This window comes from Tamandua tetradactyla, chromosome 7 (assembly GCF_023851605.1).
Source record: "Tamandua tetradactyla isolate mTamTet1 chromosome 7, mTamTet1.pri, whole genome shotgun sequence".
Classification (NCBI taxonomy): Eukaryota; Metazoa; Chordata; class Mammalia; order Pilosa; family Myrmecophagidae; genus Tamandua; species Tamandua tetradactyla.
The window spans coordinates 124,422,775-124,446,381 of NC_135333.1; the positions used below are offsets into that span (position 1 = coordinate 124,422,775).

Sequence of the window (23,607 nt, forward strand, 5' to 3'; positions counted from 1 at the left end):
CACTGTCCTCCAGATGCCTGCACCCTGATCTACGGGACAATGCTACACTTAGGCCTTTGGGCCATGGGAGGGAATGCCATACAGACACAGGACTGATTTAGGAAGAACCCAGAAGTGGGTAAAGGGGCCTGTCATGGGACAGGCAGGCAGACAGACTTCTAGCAAAGTGCATGTGTATGGGGTGCCCACAGGTGAGGGCATCGGTAGTGCTCCCTGACTAGTAGTGCAGGGGAAAGGGATGAGGGTGAGGTGGAGACAGACTGACAGCACTAAAGCTGCCCTAGGTCCTCTTGTCCTGGGTGGTTTTTTCCAAGCTGCGTTTGGAATAGTGGGATAGTGGTCTGTGGCGGAGGAGCCTGGGACACATCTAAAACATGGCTCAGGATAGAAAAATCATTTGACACCATTTTGGGATTTGAGAGACTTGTTTGTCAGTAAGGTTGAAGGTGGAGCCACCTAAGGAGGTTGCTGTCTGCCTCTGGCTGAAAATGGAGTGAGAAGGAAAAGTCAAGAAGAGAGAAAAAATGTTCAAGGAGGGGAAAAAATGAGAAAACTGTCGAGCAATTGCCCAGTTTCCACAGCCAACTCAGGTTTATGCCATGCTGCCAAGTTTGGAAGGCACCCCGCCCCTTTCTTTGGTCCTAGGAACGTAGGAGGGAGCCCTAATTTCCTTTCCTTACTTCCACGCTGCCCCCACAGCCCGGTCCCTGACTTCTCCATTCCAAAGATGACCGGGTGGCTGGCGCGGGCCGGGATGAGCTGTGCACTCACCACTAGACCCCTCGGGGTCGGGGAAGGGAGGAGATTCTTCGTGAGAACGACCCTCTCCTCTTCGCCGGAGCTGATACTTCCCCTGCCCACCCCCGCCCACCCCCGCCCCGAGCTGACAAGCGCGGCTGTAATTAGGCTGCGGGGTCCCGGGCTCTCCGCCTCCTTCCGGCGCATAATGAGATAAAGTGTCAGAGACACAGCGAGAACAAAGAGACAGAGACTCGCTGCGATATATGTAGGACGGGGAAGGGGGGCTGACAAGATGTCAGAGCCTCTGGCGGTGCGGAGCCTGGCCCTCCCTGAGCGCGGCACCTCCAGGGCCCAGCCATGGAGAGGAGTATCCGGAAACCTGCGCCCCCCAATCCTCCAGTCACTGGGACTAAAAAACCCAGAGCTCGAGCGCCAGCGGCCGCACATCTGGGCTGCACATCTGGTTCTTGGTGGTATAGCTGGGGCGCCAGGATGCCTTGAGGGACGGCTGGCCTGTGCTGCAGGCCCCTTTGCTCCTGGTCGTCGCCCTGCCCTCCTTGTGCCCTCTTACTTCTGCGTTCCGCCGCCCAGACCTGGCGAGTTGGGGATCCCTGTTCCTTCCTGCTTTAGGTCCTCTGCCCAGCTCTCTTGGCCCCTTATTACATTCTGGCTCCTGCTCCAGCCTCTCCACGACCACCTTGACTCTTTACCTGCTTGAGGTCTCTGTCTCTGACCCCTTGTCTGTGACCCTACTTCTAAGACCTGTCCCATCTCTGTGTCCCCTGTACATCGTGGTCTACGGGTCCAGGCTGAGAGAACTTCTTGGGTTCTAGATTCCACTTTCCTGTCTCACTTTCCCATCAGAGGGACTCAGCTCACACTGGGGCCTGAAGAGCCAGGTGAGGGACCACAGGAACCTTCGGCCACGGATTAGGCCTGGCCGAGAACAGCCAGGGCTCCCACCGGGACCTGGCGCCTAAAGAACCCTACAAGGCTCCAGGACCTGATCCGCGTGCCCGCCTTGCTAGGTGTTTAACAGTGCGGAGCACCATGGGCCACCGGGGCCACAAGGGCTGTGGGCGCGGCGCCCCCTGGAGGCCAATTGCCAAACTTTCCGGGGAGAGGCCTCAGGTGCTCCCTTCCGGGCTGCGCCCGCCCTGTGCCAACTGAATTCCGGCAGGTAAGTCCTTGTCTGGCACTTGATCTTCGCCCAGTCCACCGTCCAGGAAGTGGGTCATGCAGCCTCACCTTTTGTGGTGGTGTGTGGGGCCTGGGTGCGGAGAGGGGACGCAGAAGCTCCCTTCTTACCAACCACGGCGCTGGCACCCGGTTTTAAGTTGGTCCCTGGACGTCTAGGGCTCGGTCTCTGCTCTCGTTCGGTGCTGCCGGGTCGGAGGCTGTCCTCTGCCCCTGCCTGTCCTGGCTTCTGGCTGCTCTTCTTTCTGCCTTTCTTCTTCGGGCCCTGTCTGTCCATCCATCTGTGTATCTTTTTGTTTCCCTGAGTTTGTCTGTTTCTCTCTCCCTCCGCAGGTCTTTTCTACCTGGCTTTGTCCCTCTACATCTGTTGCTCTGTCTCTCTGGCTCTCCCTCTTTCCCATTACATTTCTCTACTTTGTTCTCAGTCAAGTCTTTCTTTATAAATGCCTGTCTCTCTGTCTCTTGTCTTTATCTCTGTCTCGCCCCCACCCCCATCCTCATCACTATTCCTGTTCTGTCTTGGGGGACCGCAGCAGTCCAACGGGACAGCCTGGGGACACCCTGGGGTATTGCCCGATGTCTCTCTGCTGGTCACCCCCATATGCCCGTCACCTCGGCGCGGCCTCAGTCTTACTGCCACAGCTGTGGATCGGGGAGGGGGCGCCTGGGAGAGAAGACACAGTGTCCAGCATCTGCTCGGGAGCCCCGAGGCTCTTGACCCTCTGCCGCTATTAAGGGCGCCGGGTCCCGAGGCTCCGAAATGATCATGATTGCATCAGCCAGACAGCAGCAGAGCCGGGAGCCGCGCGGCAGGCGAGCAAGCGAAACAAAGAAGCCCATGCCATCTGTTTATGCAAAGCGCACTCCGCCAGGGACCCCGGCGTCCCGGCTCCCGGTCCACCTCAGAGCACAGGGTCAGGAGCCGGTTCCCGCCCGGCGTCCTCGCCACGCGGCGGCTTCATCCCTCCCCAGCACCCGGAGGGGCCGCAGGGCGAACGGGGGGCGGGGGAAGCCGGGGTGTTGATGTGATTGGAGCGGACGCGGCTGTTTCTTCAATAATGGATGGAGATGATGCGGACGGCGGAGCCGAGTGGGCCGGGAGAGGAGAGAGGAATAGAAATGGGAAGAGGAGGGGCGGGGGCGGGAGACTCACCCAGACACACACACACACACACGCTCGCGCGCGGGCACGTCACACTGTCATTCGGATACACGCCGCTGCGCGGTTCACACCCAGGCACACGCCCACACACTGTCACCGAGACACACGCACCTGCAGGCGGAGACACCAGAGCAACACACGTTCACCAGCTGCACTTCCTGAATCTCACACACACACACGGAAATGCCTACATACGTGTACAACCAGGGGAGAAGCGTGCACAGACACACAGACACCTAGACACCAGGGGCATAGTCAGAAATCCTACAGATGGGGGTGGGGGGTCGGCATGGACCAGATGGACAAATTCAGACACATTCAGGCGCACAACCTCCTAGGCGCACAGACACTAATACACACATCACCTGATACACACCGCATACACCTGGGGCACACACACATACCACACATCAGGGGCATAGACTATCACAGTCCCCAGGGGTACAGACAGACCCCTGCCCACACATACTGCTGATATGCAAGAGTTGGCACCTGTGCCTGGCAGGGGTGAAAGTGGCAGCCAGGTGCTATGCTCTCCTTGCTCCCGGGGAACAGGCTTTGTTAGCCGAGCTGTATAATGAGGTAGTGGTGACAGGAAGTGCCTGGGGCTGTGGACTCAACCACACATGAGCCTGGTTTGACTAGGTTTCTGCCTGAGGTCCCCTAATCCGGGGTAGCCTGGGACTTTTTTCTAGCCTCCAAAAAGGTAGATGTGGACCTTGGACAGCCTGGTGCAGGTTAAACAGCCCAGCCTGTCCTGAGCAGTTGGTGGGGGTGGGGCATAAGGGGACATAGGCAGCTGCACTGAGAGATTCCCATGATCTTAAGCACAGGCCAGGAGGTGGAGATTGAAGAGTGGATCACTTTCTATCCCCCAGATCTCTCTACACTACCCAATTTTTCTACCTCAAGGGGGCACTGCCTTTGTTAAGAGTGGAGCAGATGGGGTGAGGTGTGGGGTGGCTGTTGCGTCTTGGATCCTGCCACTCTGGCCCCTCCTCTGGCCTCTTTTCAATTCAGTCCTCTCCTTGGCCCAGACTTATGACCTTTGTCGCGTGCGGCAGCATCATCCATCACCCAGGCGGCCGCTTGTGGGTTGTAGGGGATTTGAGGCCTCACATAGGGTCGCTGTAGCGTCAGCTGCCTTCTCCCGGGACCTGCTCTCGCGACAGCGGCCCGAACTCAACCTGCGAGCTGGTACCCGGGGGGTAGGGCGTGACCATGGGGCTTGATCGCGACGTTGGACCTTATATCCCCACCCCTGGCACCCCAGCACCACTTCTTCAAGCTCAACATAGCCCGCCTCCCGCTCCTGCTACCCCCACCCCATCTCTCGGGCCCTTTGCTTAATTTCCTATTAACTGCTGATAAATCCAATTAAACCGCCGCTCTAATTAGGGACAGCTGCCGGCTCCGCGAGGCAGGGGAGGGGGGCGCCCCTCGAGTGTACGGGGAGAACAGCCGCTCTCTCTGCTCTTTCAGCACCCCTCCACCAGCATCGCCGCCCAATGAGCCAGTAAATTGGTTTTGCTTCAGCATTGTGAGGGGGCCTGCTCCAGGATCTCGGGGGGCTCCAGTTTTGAGTCCAGCAGACCTTTTTTTTAAATTTTTTTTCTTTTTTTTCCAGCAGACCTTTTGAGGAAGAGAGACGATCCGGGCCTGGGTCGTGGTAGCCGAGTCCGAAAGTGGAGTGGGGGCAAGAGGCCTGATTTGTGTGTTGGGGGGGTGGGTGATCTGTTCTTATTCTAGCCCAAGATTGATTAAAGGGGGCGGGAAGGGGGGAGGGCTGCTAAAGTCTTTCTTTAGGACCCTAGCACCTTTCTCAGGCGTTCGGGACAGTCAAGGGCAAAGGGAAAAGGGGAGGGAACCTGTTCTGCAGCGAGTCGTCTTCTGTGCTTCCCTACCCCCCACCCCAACCTCAGCCTTCTGGAAAGAAGCGGGCGTGCCTGTCCCGGGCCCCCTTTCTCCCTAGTCCAGCTGAGCCTCTGCCCTCCCCCAGCCAGCAGCAGATGGTGCCCGGGTTCCCGCTGCCAACCTTACTAGGTGGTGCCAACCTCAGGCCTGGCAGACAACGGGCATGAGAGAGGAGGAGCTCCTGGCTGGTCAGGACCACCCTCCCCCACTCACCATCAAACCCAAGACACTCCGCCTGCCCCACTACAGCGACCACCCTACACTGCCTCTCACTGATCCACTCCCAGGTCTCCAAACTCTCTTTCAGCTCCCTTCCCTACACCTTCCCGCTCTCAGCCACCTGCCGCCCTGACCAGTGCCGGCGTATTTGCATATTTACATATGCAAATAAAACATTTGCATAAGACGAGCCGCAGGGGGTTCTCGGCTCAAGCCGGGTAGCTGTCTGCCCTGTGCCCTCTCACTCGGTACCTGTCGGAAAGGGTTAGGGCGGGGGCCGTGCGGGAGGGGTTAGGGCCCGCGGCCTCGCTCGCTCAGTTCCCCAAGGACTTGAGGAAGTGTTGCCATGGAGACGGCACGCACCCCACCCCCTCCTAGGCCTAGGGTCTCGGGCTTGGTGTCTCTGGATCTCTTTCCCCGGGTCCCTTGCTCTCCAACCAAGATGTTGCATCGCCCCCTAGCGGTCCAGTTCCGTGCTGAGCCAGGTTCCGAAATAGAAGACGCTGCCCGCCGCTGAAGAGTTACCAGCCAGGGGGACCCTACCTGTATCCAAACCTGCTTCAAGCCACGGGGGGGTGGGGGGTGGGGGGTGGAGAAAGGGGGCCAGGGGCGGTGATCCCAGTCCTGCTCCCCTTTTTTCATAGACATAAAAGCCTCGCTTGGCGGTTTCTCCATCTCCCACCAGCCTCAGCCCAGATCGGTCTTGACTTACTGGATGCAAATGATTCTCCATCCCGCAGCAGACCCTCTCCTCACCCCCACCTTCGGCCCCTCCTTAAAAAGCAAACTTTTCTAACTTTTGTCAAAACTTTAATAAATTCACAACATCGACAAACCCCACCCCCACCCCCCGTGCCTCCTAGTGGAGTCCTTTTTCCAGCTCTCACAGGCTGGGCCTGAGAGTTGCGGGTACAGGTGGAGGGTGCTGGCTGCGTTGGACACCAGGTATTTGGGACCCCAGGCCATGGGAGGGTGCTGGGAACCAGTCCCTTCCCAGAAGCCCACTCCACGCTCTGGTGAGCCTTCCCTACTCTCGCCCAGCAGTCCCTTTCCTCCCAATCTCCGCTGGGCCCGCCCAGGATGTGCAAGGGTATCTTCTGCCCTCAGGCACACACATGCCTAAATCTCTTCCAGGAAGTCGGTGGGGAACAGCCCCACCTTGCGGCCAGTGTAGACCTTGACATAGCCACCGGCTTCCTCTCCTTTCTGCACCACGATCTAGGGGATTAAGGGTAAGGGAGTAGGAGAATCAAGAGAGAGGATAGAAGAGCAGAGTACAGGAGTCCAGCAAGTTATGAAAACTCTCATCAATGGGTTAGGATGTCCAAGAAATATGGTCTGCAGAGGTGCAGTTTGGGGTCTGAGGAAGGGTTGGGTCACTAGAGTTACCTGGTCCTTCTTTAGAGTGATCTGCCCTATCTCGCGGTTCCCAACAAAGGATCTAGTTACACGGTGCACACGCTCTCCAGCCCGGACCCGAATGATGAAGTTTGGAGGGAAATATCCGACCTTCTCTCCAATTTTCCCCTAGGGGAGATGGTAGGGAGAATCAATCTCTCAAGTACCAGGTTCTAGTAGTCAATTCATTCATGTCCCACCCTAGTCCCAGTCATTTTCTCTTACCCGCCACCATTCCTCATTTGAGTCATCAATGACTGTAATCTTCTCTCCAGGCCTGGGAGAGGAAGAAGGGAGGTATCTCTGAGATTTAGGGGTCTTGCTCACTTACCTGGTCCCTGGCTGTACCTAGCATCAATAGGTTTCAAGCCCTGAGCTCTCCTTTCCCTTTTCCATAGGGAGCTAGGCTCTTCCCTGTCCTTCCACAGTAGTCCCCCTCCTCTCGAAGCTGCTCACGGGAAATCCAGATCATCCTTCTCCAGGGCTTTGAACCGATAGAGAGCGACAAAGTAGTGCGACTGCTGGAAGCCAGACTGCTTGTGCTGGGGATGAAAGGGTGTGATGAGTCTTAGGGCTCCTTTGCCCCACGGGGAAGGGTAGGAGTCCAAGGCTGAGGCATTCTCCAAAAACATTACATTTCAACACCTTTACAGGTCCCTGAACTGTATTATTTCTTGTGGGTGTGTATGTGTGTGTTTGCATTTGTGTGTGAGAGAGAGAAGGGAGGGGGGAGTGTGGAGAGGACCTGTCAAGGGTGATGGGAACCTAAGAGGTGTGAGCGTCTACTGAGGCCATGGGTAGTGTCAGACCTGAGTTGGGGAGAGGACTGGGGTCCTTGCAAGGAGAAAGGATTCTCACTTTGTCATCAGGTGTCTTCTTCTCAGCCTTCTTATCTCCTTCAGGGTTTCCTGGGATAGAAATACAACCAACAACTTGTCTCTGGCTCCTGGAGGGAAGCCCCATTTTCTTACCCTTCCATTGAAGGGCTCTTTCATCTCTAAGCTCGGCTGTTCTTTGGTCCTCCATCCTCTGTACCATAGCTGAGCTCCTGACTCTACTCCACCTTAATGGATAGAGGTGGTGACACTCACCAGCTTGGGGTTTTCCTTCCTCAGGTTTGGCAGACTCTGTCTCCTCTTCCATCATGGCTGCTAGAGGCTAGAGAGAGTATCAGAGTTAGGCAGATGGGTCTTGGGAATAAATTATATGCTTGCCCTGGCTCTCCAGTCAGGCTAGAAAACTACAGACTAGGATCTCAAGGGTTGGAAGGAGTCTTGGAGGAAACATTTAGTCCGACCTCTGCCTACTGCAGGGACTTCCTCTAAAACATTTCAGCAGGTGGGTCACTTACAGTGTGTTACAGTGTGCTTGAATGTGGCTAATGGCAGGGAGCTCACTATTTCACAAAGCAATCCCTTGTCATTTGGGGGCAATTTCCTAAATAGATTTATGCCAGCTTCTTTGTAACTTTTACTTATTGGTCCTGATTTGTCCTCTGGAGCACTATAAAACAAAAAAAACCTTTAAAAATGTGAGGACAGTTAGGTGCATGGGTGGTTCAGTGGTAGAATGCTTCCCTTTCATGTGGGAGACCTGGGTTCGATTCCCGGACCATGCACCCCCCCTCCCCCCAAAAAAAGTGAGGATAGTTGACATGTATGTACTTCCTCAGTCTTTTCTTCTCTAGATTAATCATTTTTAGTCCCTTCAAAGCATCCCTCACTGTGATTCAGTCAAGATCCTTCACTATAGTGTCTGCCCTTAAAGATACTGCATTGTGCAAGAGAAAACTGCATTGTGCAAGAGAAAAATGAGCAGCACAGTTTTTATAATCCCTTTAAGAGAATGGAACCCAGAAGTGTATTAATTTCCTGGAAGCAGCCAACTATACTGCTAGTTTTGGATCCTAGAAAAGATCTGTACATTTTTCCTTACAAAATTTCAAATGTTTAATTTTGGTTCATTCTTCTGTATGATTTTTTAATATATGACTCAGTGTATAAGTTTTCTCTCCTTGCTTTCTACTTCCCACAAACTTAATGAATGTATTATTTATGTGAGAAAATGTCCATTGGTGAGGATCAAGAACCAAACCATGATGTAAGGCATCTGAAATCTTCCTCTAGCTAGGCGCTCCCTTAGGAACCAGGACCTTCTGATTATTGTTATTCAACCAGTTTTAGGAATCCATCTAACTGAATCATCATTTACCTTAGACCATCCTGGCTGCCCAGAAAAAATTAAGGATGCTCTATCAAATTCCTTGCTGAAGGGGTACACACTAAGTCTAGGGCACAACCAATTTAGTAACTCTATTACAAAGGGAAATGAGATTGGTCTTAGTCACTAGCTCTATGCCTCACTTTCCTCTCCTATAAAATGAATAGGTCAGACCAGATGATCTTCACGGACACTTGCACAGCTCTTGAATTACTACTTAGTAGGGCAAGTTCACTTCCTAAGTCCAAAAGCACAGCTCTTGCCTGTTTTCCAGCAAAGCCAGGGGCTTGGAGTCTAGTCTTCAGGTGGTTGTAGTGGTTAACCGTATAATTTCAGAAGAGAGTTCCTGAGGAAAACATAATCTAGGGTAGGAATTCTTAACGAAGCCCACAGTGAGGTGCAGCAGATCCAAAAATACCCTCTAAAATTGCATGCAAAAATTTTGCTGGTTGGGTTATGTGCAATTTTAGAGGAAGAGGATCCACAGCGTCAGTGCTTTCCAGTGGAAGGAGACATGACCTGCTCTTTGGAGTCCGTGGGAGGAACCTCAGGGGGAGACATATGTATGGTGCTTACATTTTTCTTATCTGCCTGTCCCTTCTTTCGTTCCTTGTTTGCCATAACCACCCCAGTGCGCAGGGTTTCAAACACAGGGTCATTGCGACTGGCAGCAGCTAGTGCGAATGGGAAAAGAAAGAAGATATTACTGGGGAGGAAGATAAAGGTTTGGAGGAGAGAGAGAGTAAGGGAAGAAGAAAGACGGGAGAGCTGGGATCAAGTACATAGATATTCATTGGGAAGTGGAGGGGGATTAGGGAAGGATCAGTTGGGCAACAGCTAGGTCCCCAATGTGTAATGGGTTTTAAAAACATTACTGTAAATATAATGTACTGGAGAAAAATATTTACCATAATTCCTTCCAGGCAGATTATTATTTGAGGTTGGTAAGAAAACTTTGGTAAGTTGCTTGGGAGTTGGGGCATACTTGTATAGTAAGAGTCACTATTCTTCTAAGGAGAGTGGGTCCTTTAACTGCTGGCTTTTCTGCAGAGTGACTTGAGTAAACAGGGATGCTATGACCAGCAGGTTCTTCTTTTTCATCCATATTCCACACAGAGTTTGGCCTTTCCTCCAAATAAATATTGTGCAAAGGGTCAATATGTTTTCAAAGGTTGCCAAATTAAGAATCTGCCCAGGATACCCATAGCTCTTGGTCTGGGCCTGAATCTGGCATGACTCTGTAACAAGGATGAGAACAGTCTAGAATCCTTGTTTAGAAATGGCTTTACATATGAAGAGCATAGATTCTGAAGTCAGGAAGATGAGGCTCTGCATCTTGCTGTGTGTGGCCCTAGCTAAGTCTCATCTTCCTCAGACACAAAACAGGGGAAATAATGTAGACTCTGCATCCAAGATGTCTAAGACTATTAGGTTAAAAGAGAACCATGGGAAACAAAATTTGCTCCAGATTTTGGCTTCCAAAGCTAGAGGTGGTGCTGAAACCATTTCTAGCCTTGCCCATTTCCTCAGGTCCCATATGGAACACTTACAGAGATCTTTGACACAAGCGTACTGCTGGTTGCTGTAGAGTGGGGAGCTATAGGCCCGACGGAAACCTGGGGGCTGTAGAATGGGATGGGAGGAAGCATTAGAGATAGCAAAATAGGGCCCAAAGTCCCATCTCTCTCAAAAGTGCTCACCCTTTCTTAGAAAAGAAATGAATGGGATGACTCAAGGAAGGGCTGGTAAGGGAGTAGGTGGTAACATGTCCACACCCTTCTATCTTCTTGTTCCCCAGAGCCTACTCACTATCTTGCCGAAGCATCTCTGCATCTCCACGTAGGATTGACAATGCTCGTGGATGTTGGTTTTGCAGTTCTTACAGCGAAGCCCAAATTTGTTGTTGACTTAGGAGAAGGGAAGAAATTTGGGTAAGGCTCCTGATTTCCCTTCCCCTTTGCACCACTGCTGTTACTCTAGCTCCTAGGGTCCCTTTACTTTCTGGGACCCTATACTCTCCCGGTTTCTAATAGTATTTTCTTAAAGCCAAACCTGCCACCGTCGGTCTGCTATACAAATACTCATTTAAACTCCCTCCCCTACCCCCTTGCCTTCCACTTCACACTCTCTCCACTTCCCTTTATGACTCACGCACAATCATCCGGGCACAGACATCACAGAACTTGGGCTTCTTGAAGAAATGATCTTTGAATTTGTGGGGCTTATCATTGACAAGCTTGGGAGGTTCTGGGGGTGGTTCCTCCTCTTCTTCTTCTTCCTCTTCTTCCTCATAGATGTAGTAGATAGGCCCACCCCCAGCACCCACTGCCTCCCCATTGGCCTGGGGCTCTGGAGGAAGCTCCATGTCCTTTGTCCCTGTAGACCCCTTCCTGAACAACTGCTTCAGCCGCTGTAGCTGAGGGAGGGAAGGAGTGAAGGAAATCCAATGTTAAAGGATTGTCATCGGGCAGGCCATGGCGGCTCAGCGGCAGAGTTCTCGCCTGCCATGCTGGAGACCTGGGTTACACCCCAAGATTAAGGGATACTGGGGCTGTAGGTGCTGGCTGGCATTCTAAATGAGTCACATAAAAATAAGAACAATTCAGGCACTTTTTTTAAAGGGCTGTAATGGTTTCCCACCTTCCCACACCCAATGGTCAGATGCCCAGACTCACCCCACTTTGACGAGTCTCTGCTGGGAAGGAGGGATTAGGGGGCTCCAGCACCTCCTTTTCTGTCATCCTGCAAGAGGTTGGACCCCACTATGAACTCTAATCCCTAACTGCCATTCTTTCCTTCCTTATTCCTGTCCTTAGCAGTAGGGTTGTCCTTGAAGAAGAGGCCTCAGAAGAAATCTGCTTAGAGATTCTTTCCTAGGGCTTATGAACAGAAAGACTCCATGGAGATCCAGACAGACGAAAGAATTTTCCAACCTGTTCCTTAAACCGATATCCAACCTTCTACCCTGAGGGGCAGCCCCAGAGTTTATAGCCTCAACACAGTGCTCAAAGCTACATGGTTTGGGAATTTTCCTACAGGCACTTTCTTTTGGGAGGTTGTGGGCAAGAGAGATTTGACATGCCTTCCTGGGCCCCTTCTCTTCAAGAGGTTTCATGCCTGCATCCACATGCATGCATGGAGGAATGGGCTGGAGACATTTGTTCCCTCCTACCTCCTCCTTTAAGCCCTGGGGGCCTCTCGCCTAGTTGATCTCAGCCTGCCACAGGCCTTAGCTATTTTAAGTTTTCAAAGTAATATGAGCCTTTCCCTCCCTATTGCTCCATCCCCTTGGCCCAACCCCCACTCCCCAACCTGCCACCGCCTCCCCCAATCCTAGCTCTCTTCCTGGAGTAAGGTAATAACTTCACTCCTAAAATACTTGGAGATAAGTAGAAATGAAGAAGATGAATAGACTAAGGATTGGGACAGCTGGGGTGAGCAGTCCTAGAAATGGAAAGAGGATGAAGAGGCAACTTACGTTTGGGATTCCCTAAGTCAGCCTGAGGAGGGAAGTAGGAGCCCCTGGGGCCTTGGTGGTGGTGCTGGGGGGAGGATCGGTCCTCTTCCCTGGGGGCTGAGCCCCCCCAGTACCCTCTGTACTCACACCGGCTACCAGTTGGTATATGTAGACCTCCTAGCCTCTCCCTTTGGTGTCAGAGTTGAAATGACAGGGCTGGAGGAAAGTGGACAGCTGAGCAACACAGCTGACACAGAGAAATTGGACACGGGGAGGACTGGGGCAGGGCTGTACCCTAGCCCTCCCGTCCCCCAAAGCTCCCGTTTCCTGATTCTTCATCTATGGTGGGCAGGCCAGTAGTAAATTCAGTAAGGAATGGTTTTGGTTCAGGCTGTACACCCATTTGAATGGATTTTGGAGGACTAAAGGTGAAGTAAAGATAAATTATAAAACATTTCTCCATCCCTTACCTCCAAGGTTCAAAAACTTCCCCAATTCTGCCCTCTCTGTACCTACTTTAAGGACTACAGACTTCAGCCTCTCAGCCTTTATCTTCTTGTGACTTATGTGTTTGTATAACCTCAAGCATCAATCTAACCTTAAACTTGAGGATGGAAAGGACTGGGGACTGGTGAAGATAGGAAAGCGCTCTCCTATCAACCAGACTAGAATGTTTTATTAACTGTGGGTTTAAGAGGGGTGGCCTTGCTTCTGTCCTGTAAAGGAGTGAGGAATCTGTATTACTGCTTGTTCCCTTGATCTTTCCACACATCTCCAAATCTTGTCCTCAGGATAGTGAATTGTAAGGGCTTAAGACTTCCATCTGAGAGATTTTGCGGGAGTGAGGGCCTAATGACCAGGTAGAGATAGTTCAGTTAACACTGGCCAGAAGCTTACAGCTGCTGCATAGGGAATTTTTATCATCTGTAAATAATGTTCCTTTCCTCAGGAGAACTGCAAATTCTTGCAGGTAGGATGGTTGAACTTCACACTTCCTAAATAATTTTCATTCCTTGATGCACCTCCTTCCTGTGATGCCCAAGTATATGAACTGATGGATCAGTACGATAGCTTGCATTCTTTTCTCACAGGGATGCAGCTTTCTGCTATTCTTTGGGTTGTGACATGGCTGGAAAAAGATAACCCCCATCTCAGAGGAGAGCAATTTAGACATGGTAATGTAGTGCTGCACTATCCCTTGTGTCTGTTAAGAAATAAAGGATTAGGTTGGAGGTAGGGTCAGACAAGCTTCAGAGCTTGGCTAGAGATACAGTCACCCAGATCCAACATTTTCCAGGGCAATATGCTCTGCCGTTTCTACCCACTGCTCTTTTTCCTAAGGGGGTGGGGTGAGATTGAAAGGGGGCCACTGGATGGCAGGGTTCTATTGGTTTGACTCTACAGGCTCCTTAATGGGCCCTGTTTAACAGGCTGCAGAAAAACAGGGCTAACTTTGAGATGCCTCAGATATAGAAAACGTCCATCTTGCAGGCAGGTGACCTCTGCTTTTCTTGAACTTTCTTCATCTGCAAAGGACAGGGACAGCTGAGTATGCCTGCATAAATCTAGCATCTTGGCACAGTAAGTTCAGATAATATAGCTTTTATTGTAAAACACCCACTTCCATTCTTGCCAAGTAGAGCTCAATCCTCTAGTTTTAGGATTAAAGAAAGGCCCATCGCTTGAAGGTTTTCAGAAGACTAGATGATGGGCTTTGAGATCAGCATTTCAACCCATTTCTAGACCTTATTCCTCCCTAGCTCAGCCACAAGGGCCCTAAATGAATACCACGGAATTAACAGGCTGACAAGAACCTTGGAGGTCACCTAGTCAGTCCAAGTCTCTTATTTTATTAATAAGGACACAGAGATCCAGAGTTGAGAAGGTGATGTGCTTGATGAACCACAGTTAGTGGCAGAATTGGAAAAACCCAGAACCACCCATCAGAATTATGGGCAGGAAGGAGGATCGGAGAGAGGGAATGGTGCTAGGAAGATAAATGTGCATATGCTAGGGGAAATCCATCCCAACCCACAACAAACCCTCCCAACCCCCACCCACACCAGGGCGGCAACACAGAAACGAGGACTGATGTCCAGTGACAGAAGATTTTTTTTTATATTTAAAAACAAAATCAACCTCCCCCCAAGTAACCCCCCCACAAACAAAAAACCAGATTAAATAAAATTTACAGTGAATATACCCAGCAAACATCTGTATGTGCAATTAAATACTGTGTCTGTTACTGCGGCACAAACTTCAAACAATATACAAGTGTTCTGGGGGGTGAGGGGGGCCCAAGTTTTAACTCTGTGGGGTTTGGGAGACAAGATGAGGGAAGTGAGAGGAAGGAGAAATCAATATTGTTTTTCTTAATTCTGCCCATATAAATATATTCGTAACGACCAAAAAATAAAAGGGAGCTTAGGATAGTAAGGAAATAGAATACGGGATTGTGGACCTTCCCAATTCTACCTGGCCAAAGAATATGAAAAAAATTAATTTTGTGGTGGGAAGAGAGATAAAAAATGATAGAAGAGGATGGGAAGGAGAGGGAAGCAGAGAGGAGCCAAGTGGGACAGAAAAGGGATGACGGCAGGGGAGTGAGGAGTCCAGTGCCAGTGTGAGTGTTTGCTTCCACGTTTATTCTTACTGTCTTAGGTTCCAGTTCAGCGTCTGTCTCCCTGTTTTCTACCTGTCAGTGGTCTATCTGGATCCCTCGACCCTCTTTCACCTCGTCCCCACCCCTACTGTGCCAGTCCTTTTCCCTCCTTCACTTATTGGGAGCTGGCTCGCTCCAGGATCCTCAGGTCATAGTTCTTTTTGGCCACTCGAAGTTTGAAGCGACTCACGGAGTTGTTGAGGCGAAGGGAGGCATTCTGGGCAGCCAGGGGGCTGGGGAACACAGCCACTATGGTGTACAAGGCAGCGAGGTCCGCATGGCGGCCGTTCTCAGCAGTCCCACCGTTGTCCCCTCCGCCCCCGCCAGGCAGCCCCTGAGCATCCTTGAGCCACTGGATCTTGGCGCCAGACAGGGCGAGCTGAGTGAAGAGTTTGTCAGCCTCGGTGCGGGTGATGCCCTCAGGGAGATCTGTCACCTCCAGCACCCGCCCCAGGACTGGAAGGGGAGGAGAGAGAATATAGTGGTAAGAGCCGAAGATGGGGAGTGGCAGGGGGGTGGAGAACTGGTCAGTGGCAAGGGAGAGAAGTATCCAACTGACAAGTCTGTATACAAGGTCCTCAAAAACCTAGCCATTCCCTCTTTGCTATCTTCTCCCCTCTCCAAATCAACCCAATTCCCCACCATCCAGACTCTGATTAGGGCAACTAGGAGAAAAAGATGAACCTTTCTCTTGGCATAGCCTAGAAATGTAGGCAAAAAGGAAGGTCTGGGAATCAGAATCCCAGGTTGATGGTCTGGGGACCTATAAATCAGTTCTCTCACAGGGTACCATTGCTATAAAGGAAGGGTGGGTTTTGCTGATGTGCTTTAACAAAATCAATGAATCAATCTCAAGTATGTCCACAGTTCCCTTCCTACTCAGAGGCTGGCCCAAATAAAATCTTCTTTCTTATCATCTAGGGAAGTTAATTTCCTTTTTTCTTTCCTTGTTTATCAAACTGTTCCAACTGGGGGAAATCCTGAGAGATCTTGTATGGCTAGTGTGGAATGCCTGCAGGAGGAGGATTACTCCCCCACAATCTCTGAGACTCCTCCTAAATACTACCAAAGGTAGAGGTCTTATATTCAGGTGAGGCCTGCTCCCAGAAGACTCTCAGCTAACAGACTCAGTGACTCCATTACTGTGTTATTTCCAATTTTTACCACTATCTTCCCAAGAATCTGGGATGGTTTGGTAGGGAAGACTGAGACATTCCACTTTTCCCTCTTCTCCCTGCTCTTGAGCACAAATGGTTCCCACTTTCATTTTCCACCCTAAGCTGGCTTTTCCCTCCCATCCTTGGCTGGTAACGCAGGCTTGTGGTAGGCACCTTCTTACAGGGATTTAGGATTTTATCACTCACCAACATCTGCTGTCCCCAGGTCAGTGGAAGCAGATTTGAGTGCTTGTCTCTTGCCCCGGCTTCCATGCTTCAATCCACTCTGTCCCTTCAACAATCAAAAGACTATTCTCATTTTGGATTAACAACACTAACTGCCTTCTATTGCAACTCCTGCCTGAGAGATTGAGTAATAGCACCCAGTCCTGAGGATCACACCTTTCCAGGCAATCAGATGCCCAGGCATGGTCACTGAGAAGCAGAGAGCCCCTCCCTCTTGGCATTGGGGTGGGTGGAAGAAATGAGTACAGGAGTGGGGTAAGGCCTTCAGCCCCTCCCACTTATTCCATTTTCCCTGTGTTGTTTCCATTGTCTTCTGAACTGGAAAAGGTGGATGGCTCAGAGATAGGGGACCAGATGAGAGTAGATGAGAGTGTATGAGAGAGAGAGAGAGAGAGTGAGTGAGTGAGTGAGTGAGTGAGTGAGTGTGTGTGTGTGTGTAGGGGGTAATCTGATGGCCTGAAGGCTACGTAGGAGGGGATGGTAGACACCCTTACCTGGTGCACTGTATAAGTCGACTGGCCATGGAGCAAGGGAGGGCAGATGGACAGATTGTACTGTAATGGCTGGCCCAAGAGGGAGTACCGCCCATCACCTAGGCAGTAAGAGCAGATGGTTTTCTGGGAGCTTGAGCTTTGTGGTATGACTTTTAGGAGACTTTGGGGATGGGATGGGGTCGGCTTTGAAAATGGATAGCAACAATACATACTATTCCTATATTTTCTGTGACAGGAGTGCCCGTGAGACTGATTTTAGAGTTGTCTCTCTTCCTAATCTTCCTGGCTCTCAGCTGTATCTTGTAGACAAATGGGGCTATTACATCCCCTCACCTTTACTTGGTAGACAAAAGCCTTGATGAAATGACCAGGGAGGAAACTAAAGACCCTTACAAATGTTTTTTATCTCATACAGATTCTCCCCACCTCAAAAGCCAGGGGTCGATCTTCTGACACATGTAAGAGCCAATACAAACGAGCATTTTTAACTTTTTAAACCATAGTCTCATCTTGTTTTTATACTGCATGTGACAGCCAGGTCAGAAAGCAGTTAAGATTCCTATCTTATGTGTGATGAACCCCATCTTATAGATCAGGAAACTGAGGTTTTTTTCCAAGTTAAAGTAACACATCCAGCATCACAAAGCTAGTGAGTTAGTGGTGGAACGAATACTTGAACCCAAGTCTTTCAACCCAAATCTTGTGTTCCCTCTTCTAAAATTCTACTGTGTTTGACACAACCCCACTTTTCTAGCCTTCAGACTCAGTACTGACTGGTTAAACTCTTGGGTTCACTAGAAAGTTCAATGAATTTCTTCCCCTTAGCCCACAGTACCAGTCACCTACTTGGTGATTCCAACTAAGTACATAAAGGAATATGGGCAGCACTAGAAAGAGGTGGGTGTTCTTGACTTAAACAGGGACGTTACAGTTTTTAGAGGTTCCCTGATACAAAGGAAGAACTAGCTCCCAGAAAAGGCTGAATTTTACAGCAGTCAGCCCTGATCTCTCATCCCTTACCCTGTGCTGGACCTCCAGGCCGAGGGAACTGTGTGAGGACAGGTAGAGGACTGAGTCCTGTGCAGACACTGCTGAGGCTGGTGACAGGTGAGGGTGCTGGGGATTGGGTAGGGGACGTGACGGGGCTGCTGCTCATTTGTGTGTTGGCCTGTGGAAGAGAGTAGCACCCATCACATAAACATCAAAAACAAATACTCCTTATGCTTGGCTTAAAATTCCCCCTCTTCACGAAATAAGTCTTTATTGCTGAACTCTGACAAACCAGACTGCTACTTAAAATTGCCCCCTTATTCCCTACATAATTAATTTATATTATTTTAACGCCTACATTTGGACACACCATTTTAAGTATTCTCTGGGCATTTTCAAGTATGTATCCTATCTGCTACCTTAGATCTGAGGTTCCCTGAAAGAGGACGTATTCTTCCATTTCTTGTGTTTTCTCCCCTAAAAGTGCCCAGGGGAAGATTTGTAAAAGAGGCTGTTCAGTCAATGGTAAAGACTGTTTCTTAGGAAGAATTTAGCCACCTCCTTGCCTAAACAGGGCTGGGCTGTAGGACTCACCTGAGGGTTACTGTCAGGATTGTACAGGTCTCCAGGCTTCTGGCCCCGCTGGTCCACGCTGTAATATTTACAGTGACTCCACTGGACCATGGATGGGTTCTGGGGAGCTTGGGGTCCATTAGGGACATTTAGCTGCATGACCACCACACCTGGCCCAGAAGGTGATACTCCTGAGTAGCAGGGAGAAAGAGGTGGGTTGTAAATCCAAATTGTTTTGGCCTTCCAGCTAGCCCTGAGTGTCTGGCTTGAGAATCTGTTTTGGCCTTCCAGCTAGCCCTGAGTGTTTTGGAAAGGCAGTAAGCAAATCCACCCACTAGCCTCATGGTCATTTAAATTGTGTCCTTCCTGGACTCTGACTTCCTCTCTCTAAACTAATGGAAAATGGGATGAGGGAGATAAGTTCCAGAAGCCAATGCTCTCCTGCTTTCACCTGGTGGGGGTACTTTGGTATGCCTGGCAGAAAATGACTCCATTCTATCAAAGCTTGGTATTACGAAATGCCTAGAACAGATTGCCCAAATGTCTGGGCAAGACACAGGCCTCCGTCTGGGGCTTGGGCCATGGCTGTGGGCACATGTGGGCTTTTCTGTTAATGGTTACAAATAAGTCAGTGATCTCTGGAGGTTCTGGAGATCATGTATGTACAGATATGCACTAAGCTAGACTTAGGACATACTTCTTGGGGAAGGGTTAGGTGAGTTGGGGAATATTCCAAGCAGACAGAATGGCATGGATGTATATAATATTCAGGAAATCATAAATAATTCCAGGTGCTAACGCCTAAGGGCTAGGTAAAGGAAGTAATAGGAGATGAAATATGTGTATCCATTTATTCAACAAACATTTGTTAAACATTTACTAGATGCTAGTTACTATGCTGGTCACTGGGTACACAAAAAGCAAACCTTGTCCTTGCCTTCAGGAATCGACAGTTTAGTAGGAAGTCAGACATTAACTAAATAGTTGGTAGAGTCTGAAGCATATTCTCCTAAGGAGTTTGGACTTGATCCTCTAGGTGGTAGGAATATAACTTGTACTCTGGAAAGCTTACTTAAGTAGCTGACTTAAGGATGGTTGAAGGGAGGAAGAGACTAGTAGCAGGAAAACCGGTTAGGAAGCTACTGAAACAACGAAAATGAGGAGGTTCTGAATTAGGGTACTGATAGCTGGAATGGAGTAGAAGGGTCAGAACCTCTGAATTTACAGACACGTTCAGGTAACTGACTGGATGTGACCGTGAGGATTTTAGCATGGGCAATCGTGGATAGCCTTATCGTCTCACAGGCTGGATGAGGAAAAGGGCTCAGTGAGGAGGAAAATTAAATCCTGAATCCTCATGGTGAAAAGCAGTTTGATACAGTTCCCGCTGGGAGGAATGGGCAGGAGCTCTGCCTCTTCACAGAGGACTGTCCAGCCTGAGGTTCACTCTTGCCCTTCCAGGCTCTATCCCTATTGGGGGACAGGCTAGGTTCATGCATGTGTGAGTGGTGCAGAAATGCAGATGGGTGTTGCTGGCTTGAGAATCTGTTGTAAAGCTGCCGTTTTCATGGCTCAGTACCTCTGGGGCTGCGACTGCCATCACATTGCTGCCTGTGATGGGAAATGTTGCAGCCTCTGCTTGGGCACCAGACATCCTGGGAAGTGAACGTGATTGCTTTCCTTAGGTAGAGTTGGTCAAAGGAAAGGGAAAGAAATGGTGGGAAGCCTGGGAAAAAAGCCTCCGAGACAGCATCTGTCATCTTTTATTCCTCAGTCAATTTGTGCCCTTCACCCTTTAGGGTTCATCTAATCAGAGAACACAAATACTCAGAGCCACGGTTTGCATCTCCCCATTCTCTGCCAAGAGGGCTAGGGTATTATTCATCAGCAGTGGTTTGAAGAAGGGCCGTGGGGAAAACTGCAGGGTTGTGGTTTATCATGCTTTTAACGACTCCCTGCTTACTATAGTTGCTTTGGGCATTTGATTTCCCTATCCTAAGAGCCCCACCTGCTCCAACATCCTCTACCAACAAAACTGCAATTGCAATTGACCTTATTCAAACACCTCACTGCCACCTGAGGGGCTAACGCTATAATAATCAAATATCCAGCTTTCCTGGAAGGCAGCTCATAATCTCATCCTAATGCCCTGGGCCAGGAAAGGTGAAGGATGGGGAGTGAGGTGTATATATATATATATATATATATGTGAGTGTGTAGGGGGTGTACATAAGAAAAGCAGTGGGAGCTTTTTCTAATACCAACACAGAGCCATAAGGGGCTATTAGGAGGCTTAAGGGGAGGGGGAGAGAGAACAAAGTCTTCAAGTTATTTCCTCTGATTCCAACAAAAACAAAGCCAGGGTTCTCAATTGCAGCCTTGTCCTGAGCTCTTGCACACACAGAGTCCTCCCCCGCTGGCCTGGAGCATTGTTCCTTCACTCAGCCGAGGATACAGAGCACTACTTCGCTGATGAGCAGATTTTTATGCTTTCCTTCCTCAAGCCCAAAGCAGGTGGCATCCATTAGCAGCTGAACTGTCGCTACTTTTTTTAATGGACGTGGCAATAAAAATAAAAAAACCCTACTGCCCAGTAACAGTGCCTACATATAATCAGGTTGGAGGAAGGAACCTGTGTTGGGGGGTACGGTGGGAAAGGGGAGAATGGGTTGACTAAGGAAATCAATTTTAGCTTGAAAGCTCTGAAAGGAGAGGGGACATGTGAATGGCTTTTTAAGTGGCATCATTAAACCTAGGCAGAAAGGTCGATTGGGCAGAGCAAAAAAACATAAATACAAACAGATGACATTTATGTCTGGCAGAACTATTTTTCGTTTAGTTTTTGTTTTGTTTTCTTTTTTTTTTTTTAAATCACTGAGATAGAAGCCTGATAAGGTTTCTACCTTACTACCAGGAATCAAATCTATGGAAAGCAATATCCAGAGAAATAAAAGCCACAGGTTTCTTTCTCAAATTACAGGATGGAATCCAATAATACCTTGGTCACCCCCTGCCATTTTTTTTTTTTTTTTTTTTGGTGGGGGAGAGGGTGTCTGCAGGGAATGAGAGAGAAAAGAGTTATTCATCTTAGCTTTGGAAAACTCTCAGCTACAAAATGAGCCAGTATGTGAGAGGCTATTTCTGTATGCACCTCATTCTGTCTGTGCTACTGTGTCACTGTGAGTTGGGAGACTGTGTATAGGTATTACTGCCATTTCATGTCTGTGTGCATCTTCCCTACGCAGGCATCCCTGTATAAGCCTCAAGGGACCTGCAAGTCATCATTTTAGTGTGAAGAAAAGTGTCTCCTGGGGCTATAGTTATGTCTAATATCATAGTGGAAGAATTAAGGTCCAGACCTTGGGGGTGAACTGAGTAACTACAAAAATGTATTAATAAACCAGAACAGTTGTTCCAGGAACAGCCAATCCTAATCCCTGCCTTTATTTTTGGAAGAGTGACCATGTTGCTACATGGGAGGAGGGCGGGTGGCTGTCCTCTGAAGGTGACAGAGCAGCTCCTGTGGGATGTGCCTGCCTTCTCTCTTCCTAGTGAAGGGTAAACTGGAAAGGAAAGAAGAAGCATTTGTTTTTCTTCTTCCACTTCCTCTTAGGTTTCTGTGAATAAGGATGAAAGACTTTTAAAATCAATGGTACAGTGAATACGGTCTCTTAGACCATGTGGGTGGGACAGAGGGTCTCTCACCTCTGGGAAAGTACAAGGGGTCAGTCAGAAGCCTAGGATCAATCAGGGTAGCTAGGAAGAAAGGAGATAGAAAATTCCGAAGAAGCAAGTGAAACAAATGATGAAGAGAGTTTTACCCATTTTTGTTGATTGGGAACAGCTTAGATGGTCTCTTTCTTCTGACCCTAGCCTGTATCTCTAGAACTGCCAACTTATAGACTAACAGCTGTTTCATTTTACTTAACCCAATATTAGGTCCAGAGTAGGTAATAAAAAATTCTTCTCATTTGGCTTATTGTTGAGTCAAAGACTGTGTTTCTGAAGATGAACAGACATAACCGAAGAGGTATACTGACAGAACACTAGGGACACACGCAAAAAATGCACATTTAAGTATACCTATATGCACAAGCACACTTAACAAAGAGGAGAGAAAAAGCCTTGTGGTATCAAGCACCACCACAGGCTATAGTGGTTCTCACAGCTGTTTTCTACAATTTCCATAGCCCTCTGGGAATTTCAAGACAAATGCCTCCTAGGGGATATTAGGAGAAACAGCAAGAGAGACCAATAATTAATAAAGGGTAAGGACTGTTGAAATTAAAACATCTTAGCTTGTGAGAGAACCAAGTCTGGTCTGGATGAAGGCAGAAGTCATTACTCCTTCAAGGTAACTTTGGATTATATCTTATGAAAAAGATTAATATTGGAATCTTTTTCTTCACTGCTTCTAACATAGTAAGGGTGCAAAAATTAATCTTAAATGAAAAATACTACATTTCTAAATGGTGAAAACTGACAAAATACCTCCCTTTCAACAGAAGAGGGCACTCTGAGATCCCCAACAATGGAGTGTCACGGGGATGATTGGAGGCTAAATCGTCTTCCTCTCCTCCAGAAACCCTGAAGCTTCAACTGGTCCTGCTGTGTCAGGGCAGGGTGAATGGGAAACAAACAAGGACAATGGTACTTGATATACTGGGAAGTTCTTAGCAAAGACAGACAATGAGAGCCTGCATGGCATAAACTGCACGGCATAAGCCTATTCACATGGGATGGCTGGCCCTTCTGAAGGCCTTTAGTTGTTCAACATGAAGTCTACTTTTTCCCTCTGGAGGGAAAGGAACAGAATACAGAAACCTGGGAAAATGTGTAATCGAGGATGCAGCATGGGATATGTATGGAAAGTCAAAAGACCCAGGATTGTGACGTTAGGCAAGTCATTTAACCTCTCTGAGTCTTAAATGTTCTCTTTATGAAGCTGTGTTGAGGAATAAAACGCCACAATGTATATGAGCACACACTAAAAACTGCTAAACAAACCTAAGAGATGACATAAAAAGCATTTAATCAGCCTCCCTCACACTCCCAAGGTAAAAGAAAAGCATTTTTTAAGAAGAGTGAGTGCAGGAGACAGAGGTAAGCACTTTATTTCCCAAAGACAGGTGATTGTAATGCTGGGTTGGGAGGGGGAGGGGGAGGGGGCAACCAAC

The 23,607-nt window shown here is 49.2% G+C and overlaps 2 protein-coding genes and 1 long non-coding RNA gene across 32 annotated transcripts in view; 1 reads left to right on the forward strand and 2 right to left on the reverse strand.

Moving 5' to 3' along the window:
• The first annotated feature begins 1,519 nt into the window (after positions 1–1,519).
• LOC143642585 (uncharacterized) lies at positions 1,520–6,854 on the forward strand. Its single transcript, XR_013155744.1, has 3 exons — positions 1,520–1,921; positions 4,728–4,825; positions 5,878–6,854. It is a non-coding gene; the product is annotated as an uncharacterized LOC143642585 (long non-coding RNA).
• STAC3 (SH3 and cysteine rich domain 3) lies at positions 6,022–14,296 on the reverse strand. Its single transcript, XM_077111161.1, has 12 exons — positions 12,330–14,296; positions 11,527–11,593; positions 11,003–11,267; positions 10,661–10,758; positions 10,402–10,474; positions 9,428–9,525; positions 7,723–7,789; positions 7,490–7,539; positions 7,088–7,173; positions 6,857–6,908; positions 6,623–6,760; positions 6,022–6,451 (listed from the first exon to the last, which is right to left on the reverse strand). Exons 2-12 carry the CDS (start codon positions 11,590–11,592, stop codon positions 6,353–6,355), a joined length of 1,092 nt encoding a protein of 363 aa, XP_076967276.1. The 5' UTR covers position 11,593; positions 12,330–14,296; the 3' UTR covers positions 6,022–6,352.
• Positions 14,297–14,402: 106 nt separating this feature from the next.
• R3HDM2 (R3H domain containing 2) overlaps positions 14,403–23,607 on the reverse strand; it is a 301,698-nt gene continuing 292,493 nt past the window's right edge. For 28 of the 30 annotated variants that reach the window (XM_077111144.1, XM_077111138.1, XM_077111129.1 and 25 more), the window contains 5 exons: positions 18,452–18,621; positions 17,888–18,035; positions 16,868–16,965; positions 16,335–16,419; positions 14,403–15,426 (listed from right to left, as the gene is read on the reverse strand). In XM_077111144.1, the coding sequence (XP_076967259.1) occupies positions 15,086–15,426; positions 16,335–16,419; positions 16,868–16,965; positions 17,888–18,035; positions 18,452–18,621 (842 nt within the window). In that variant the 3' untranslated portion in view covers positions 14,403–15,085. The other 2 variants (XM_077111155.1, XM_077111157.1) reach the window with 2 other exon arrangements.